General features: G+C 38.8%; 1 protein-coding gene across 2 annotated transcripts in view; it reads right to left on the reverse strand.

Annotated features, from left to right (window-relative positions):
* Window positions 1-5,562: 5,562 nt before the first annotated feature.
* RRM2B (ribonucleotide reductase regulatory TP53 inducible subunit M2B) overlaps window positions 5,563-6,787 on the reverse strand; it is a 33,582-nt gene continuing 32,357 nt past the window's right edge. For both annotated transcript variants that reach the window (XM_007463253.1, XM_007463254.1), the window contains one exon: window positions 5,563-6,108. In XM_007463253.1, coding sequence (XP_007463315.1) covers window positions 5,956-6,108 — 153 coding nt within the window. In that variant the 3' untranslated portion in view covers window positions 5,563-5,955. The remainder of the gene's footprint in view (window positions 6,109-6,787) is intronic.

The following is a 6,787-nucleotide window of genomic DNA, read 5'->3' on the forward strand; positions in this document are numbered from 1 at the left end:
TTCCCTATGATGTGTAAACACGCCAACTTGGAGAAACGAACAGAGCGCAGATGTGGTTGTGAGAGGTGGCGTACGGTGCAGAAAGCCCAGATGCACAAGTCACCTAAAAAGGCCGCGTAAAACAAGGACAGCTGTTTTTTCATTGCAGGATGAGTGTGCAGACCACGGACACTACATTCTTCTGTAAAAACCCTGCTCTTCTGAGACTCACAACTCAGCTCTACCTCCCTCTCCTACTCTTCACCTTGTCCTCCAGACAGTACTTAACTTTCACTGAAGACTCAAACACCCGGCTCTCAGGGTCCACCCAAGGTGCAAACCCTGGGCTCAAGGTGCAAACTCCAGGCTCTCAGCTCCTGGACTGATACACACATGAACACCCTGGTTCTTGCCAATCACTTTGTTTTTGTTTTGTTTCCAGGAACCAAGTTCTGCTTTTAGGGTCTTTTTGGTTGTCAATCAAGAAATTTAACTTGAACTATCTTAGGCAAAATGTAGGCATTTATTACCCTGACAATGAAAGGTTGCAAAGAACTGGGATAAGACTGGACCTCAGGGGGAGTTAGAGGTAGGACACTTTCTCTAGTTTCGTTGTTAGAATAAAAGTGATCCTTCCCCTTTAGTTTCAATTAGAAAACCTTAGGTAAGGACCCGGCCCCGCCTGGATCACATGCCTCACACTCGTGCCCAAACATCTGCACACATTGTGCAGATGAAGTAGCACTGGCAGCCCTGCAAGAACCACATGGTGGGAGTGGGAGCAACAGCTCCCAGAATCAAGTGGCTGTTATTCCCAGAAGGGAGGGCCAAACAGATATTCTCCTTAATCACTCTCTGATTGTAATGACTGCACAGAACAGAAATCATGCATAGAGATTGGTATCTTGGATTCTATTGCCAAGTTCTTAGGTTCTAGATTTAGAACTCCTAAATTGTCAAAATTTTCTGCTGACTCTGAGAATCTCTCTTGTGTGCCCATAGTCCAAAACGGAAAGAGAGATGATATAGGTTCCTCTTTGGGGAGTGAGGGTAGGAGCGGGGACAGAGGAAACAGCGAGAAAAAGCAATTGAGGAGAATGGAGAACAAGTTTACCAGGAAACTGTAGCATGATTGTCAGACAATACGCTGATGGAGGTGCTAGAAACCTAAATGTTTGTGTCCCACCAAAATTCATGTTGAAACCTAATCCCCCAATATGATGATATTTGGGGTGGGGCCTTTGGGAGGTGATTGGGTCATAAGGGCAGAGCCCTCATGAATGGGATTAGTGCCCTTGTAAAAGAGCCCTCAATGAGCTCCGTTACCACTCCCTCCATGTGAGGACACAGCCAGTAGACAGCTGTCTATAAACCAGGAAGCAAGGTTCACCAGACACTGAATCTGTCAGCACCTTGACCTCAGACTTGCTAGCCTTGAGAACTGTGAGAAATAAATGTCTTGTTTAAGCTACCCTCTCTACGGTAGTTTTTTATAGCAGCCCAAATGCACTAAGACGGTAGGTAATCATGAATGTATAGTAGATCCAATTTGTCTTACGTGACTTTTTCTCTAGCAGTATTTGGCTGGTGGGGTGCAAACATGGAAAAACTGGATTGTGGCTTCATAACAGGGTGGAGGAATTTCTTTGAATTTTCTATGTAAGGTAGAAATGCAGATGAAGAACACAGTTCAGGGTATTGATAGAGAACGTTACGACTAGTAATAGAATAGATTGTAGAATCTCAGCTGGATACAAAGAGACACAAAGAAAGGCAGGCTCATGGATTGGGAGAAAGTAGATGAGAGAGAGCTGGGGGGGTCCCACTTAGGTCAAAGAAGAGTGGTAGGAGGTATAGTTAAACATAGTAATACCAATATGTATTTATCTGTATACTCAAATAGAAAATATATACATTCCTTTACTAGGATAGCCCCTGCACTTACAAAGAAACATTCTTACTCAAAAAGGACATATACAAAATGATGTAGCTATGATACAGTTTATTCTAATGTACTAAACCAATAAAATAACAGAACAACTCATTTCTTTGGGAAAAAAAAAAACAAATTCTATATATGTAGGATTGGCTGGATTGACCATAATGTAAAATACATTAAAAATATTTAAGTACACCACACCTAATAAACCTTTCTATGTAAACGGTAGATACTAACTTTGCTAAATGACCAGACATTTGGAAAAATCAAAACACAGTTGTAAAACATACACAAGTTAAGGTTCCTGGAAACTTAGAAAAAGACTGAATTGTTATGTTTTTACCTGTACAAAAAAAAATTCTTCAGCCTTTCATTTTCACCTATATTTTTTTTAACAGATATAAGCCCCAAATTTAAAGGCTTAAATTCTTTTGTCTTAATGCCTCAGAAATATCATATTTTCCTTCAAAGCTGTTGCTGTCTAAAAAGGAGCAGACCATTTGAAGGGTGGGAAAAACAAAGATATACAGATTTCACTTCTGTGCTACTCATGCAGATTTCTGCTGAGTAAGAGTTCCTGAGTTGGCTACCAGTTCACTCAACTTAGTTCAAAAACATAAATAGCTGGTTACAGGATTAAACTGGCATTCTTGTAGCCCAGCAGCAGCTCTCTTTATCACCGAAAATCAGTTGGTGACATTCAGCCCTTAGCTTAATCTGCACAAATGCAATTTGGGAATTCTGTGGTATGACGTTAGCATATTTAAATGTAAAATGCAAAATTCTGAATATGAAATAATTTATTTTTTAAATATACAAGTTGTTGTGTTTTCTCTATAATTACGTTTTCCATGAACAAATGAAAACCAAAGTGGCAAAAGGAGCTGAAAATTTTGAATGAGAGAACTGGAAAAATTTCATATATAAAGACATGACTGAGGTAAGCTTAAACTGTAAGAATAATTGTTTATTATTGTATGTAAATGAACAGCAAAACAGCCCTGTCTGAAAGCACTGGATCAGTCTTCCTGAGTCCTTCCAAGTCATGATTCTACATGGCTACAAGGAAATATTTTTAATAAATGCAATTTGTCATCAAACAACTAGTTTTTACATTCTTAAATAACCAACTTTACTATAGCAATGATTTAAATACATGTGCTGTTAAAACGAAAGTTATAAACATACTCTGAATTTTTTTCTTTGCCTGTCAGATAATATTAAAAAGAGACTCCACAACTTCTTGATTCCCTAAGAACTAAGAACCAAAACACTAAACATAATAAATAAATATGAAACCTGGAAGCCAGGAAAAGGGGATAGAATACTGAATATAATAAACCAGTGTATTAAAAATCCAGTATTTCAGTATTAAAATGTCATCTCAATACAGTTAGGTTTATTGCTACGATAAATAAGCTTTATATTAAGGCACCTGTAATCACCTCTGAGAAAGATTTGGATTCAAAACAAAGGGAATATGCAATATAAAACTTTTTTTCTTGCATTCTGATGTCACTACCAATATTTTATCAATTTTAAATGTAAGTTTTTGTATGGCAGTAGATGAATGTCTTGGAACATATTTCCTGAATATAGTTAAAATGTTTATGATACTATGATACTTTAATGAATGTATATGGTACCTTAATTAAAGTATGTGATAGTTTAATGGAAAAATCGGGAAAACCAAGTGAAGATGGATGGCAAAGGACTAAATATCAGAAATATGACAACTTCTAAGAAAAAAAAATATATTGTAGGGACAGTGAGTATGAGCAGATCTTGGCCAAGTCATTGAACTTTGCTGAGCCTCACTCTCTCCATCTATAAATTTCAATACTGGGCTTCCCTGGTGGCGCAGTGGTTGAGAGTCCGCCTGCCGATGCAGGGGACGTGGGATCGTGCCCCGGTCCGGGAGGATCCCACATGCTGCGGAGCGGCTGCTCCCGTGAGCCATGGCCGCAGAGCCTGCGCGTCCGGAGCCTGTTGCTCCGCAACGGGAGAGGCCACAACAGTGAGAGGCCCGCGTACCTCAAAAAAAAAAAAAAAAAAAAAAAATTTCAATACTACCTGCTTTGTCAAACTCATAAGGCTGTTGTGAGATCAAATGAGGTGATGAAAAAACAGTCGGCAAACTATGAAGCCTTGAACAAATAAATGGTATTATCATAGGCCAAAATAGCTCAAGTTTCTGATATCCTCTCTAACAGATAAAGTTATGGCCTGTTCCTTTTGCATCCACTTGAAACCTCCCAGTTTTAATCCATTAGATAGTTATGGAATGAATGGAGCAAAAACTTATGCAAAGAGAAAATGTCTAAACCTTATTAACCAGAATTGTATAAAATAATTTGCTGTGAGTGTGGAACCCCACTGCTTGCTTGGGCTCAGGCTACCTCTTGACAGTTCCCTACAACAGAGGGAGCAGACTTCTCAGATGCTGGCCTTTCCTCAGTCTCCCTAAACATCTGCTATCATGCAGCAGGCATCATTCCATAAAAGAATTAAATCTCATAACAGCATATAAGAGTTGTGGGAGTGGGGCTTCCCTGGTGGCGCAGTGGTTGGGAGTCTGCCTGCCAATGCAGGGGACACAGGTTCGTGCCCCGGTCTGGGAAGATCCCACATGCCGTGGCACGGCTGGGCCCATGAGCCATGGCAGCTGAGCCAGCGCGTCCAGAGCCTGTGCTCCGCAACGGGAGAGGCCACAACAGTGAGAGGCCCGCGTACACCAACACCCCCCCGCAAAAAAAAAGAGTTGTGGGAGTATAAGAAATATAGCTGAGGTCAATCACAGGTACATTACTCAGCTTGGCACAAAGTTGAAATGGTTCAATAATCCCTACCAGGTTCTCCCTTGCTTGGTCCACAGGCCCTTCCTCCATGTATAGAACGGTTATCTAGGCCAGCTTTTTCCAACCTATGTTCTGAGGAACAATAGTTAGGCGAGATGTTAACAGGTGAAAGACAGATCTTTGTTAAGTAGGTTTGCAATATGCAGGGGGGAATCAGTTTATGTACTGCAGAATTTCTCAGTCTTTGATGTACTGACTATACATTCTAAAGAGGCATGGAGTGTACAATATTTCCCAAACTCATTTGACCACAGAATCTCTCCCCACCACCCCACAAAATATCTAGAGGGGCTAACAGCTTTTACAATACTCTTTGGGAAATGCTATTCTAGCTAATTCACCCTGGTTTTAAACATTCCAGGGCTACGTCTGGCTAAAATTACCCTTTTAATTTCTGAAGGAGCAGAATCATTTTGCTTACAAGGTCAACTATCATGATAACCTCCTAGGTTCCACTCCATAAGTATCCTGCCCAAAGCAACTTAGAACTAAATTTCCTTAACTACACACTGAGAAATTCAAAGGAGTTATTCTTATGTTAATGAAAATTATAATCTTTTTAAGGAAATCTTTATGTTCTTCCTAAAACATTAAAAATACAAAGATCTAATTCTAGATCTTAGGACCTAGAATCACAACTACTTTGAGGAGATGGGAGTATTTTATCACATCACTGCAATTAATACTATTACTAACAACAACAACAATAACAATAGGAGGGGGAGATGGAAGGAGGAGGAGGCTGCAACAGTAGTATTGGCTAAGAACTTATTTTGCATCTTAATCCTCATACACACTTTATGAATTTAGGACCTACTATTACATTCCTTTTAAAGTACACTGAGGTTTAGAGAGATTAACTGATTTACCAAGGGTCACACAAAGTAGGACAGAATCTCAAACCCTTATCTGACCCCTCACGCCATGCTCTTAACAAATATCATGCCATCTTTTATTTTAGTGATGAAACAAAAGCATTTAGAGGTCATACTCTGACTGTTAAACAGGAAGATTAAAGCATATTTCTATAAATCCAACTTGATTGATATTTGGTTTTGGATTTCCTTTTGAGCAAACTCCTGTGCCCTAAAGAAGATGTTTTAGGTTGTTTTTTTTTTAAGCAGAGAAAAATAGACTGCTATTTACCAATGATAAGTTTAGATATGTATGGGGAGGGTTTTAAAAATCAGCATCTAAGGTGAAGACATTATCTGTAGTTTCCGCCATAACTGCAAAACGTTGATACTCTGAAACTCGTTTCTCAAAGAAATTTGTTTTCCCCTCTAAAGAAATGTTTTCCATAAAATCAAAGGGATTTTCTGCTTGAAAAACCTGAAAAGAAAAGAAATATTGTTAGACATCCTGAAGAAGCCAAATTATATCCCACAAGAAGAACAATAGATAACTCAGGTCTCCCAACACCTGTCTAGTCACCTAAAGATCACACTATTCCCTAGGGTCCTGGAAGCACTCAAGGCTGCTACACTTTAAGATGACTAAGATCACCTATTAACCTCTTAAAGAAACTATACGAACATCTCTGGTATTCTAAGAAGCAGAAAGGAAAAAAAGACTATTTTAAAATGGAAATGAAAGATTTAATGCCAAACTAAAATGACTAAAATGTCTTCACAGCTTGAGAAATCTAAAACACCATAGGTATTATAGGTATTTTTCACAGGTATTACCATTAGATAGTCACATCTACATGATACTACAAAATATTAAATTACCAACAATGTACTGTGGACATAAATATGTTTCTTAGTTCATAAGAGAACATATAATCATCAAATTGATGTTAAGGGACCATGATTGGGGAAGACAGAATAAATGCTGTCCATAGTAACCCCAAACAAAAAGTGGCACATAAGTTGACAAAACTTTTTTACTGCTTCTGAATTCAAGAGGCAGGCTTGGAGATAAAGCTTGATGGAAATGGAGATATTCCTGTGATCCATGAAGAACAATAAAAGAGGATTTTTAAAAATTAGGAATATTCCAGCAGGAA

Source organism: Lipotes vexillifer, unplaced genomic scaffold (assembly GCF_000442215.2).
Source record: "Lipotes vexillifer unplaced genomic scaffold, Lipotes_vexillifer_v1.1 scaffold1829, whole genome shotgun sequence".
Lineage (NCBI taxonomy): Eukaryota > Metazoa > Chordata > Mammalia > Artiodactyla > Lipotidae > Lipotes > Lipotes vexillifer.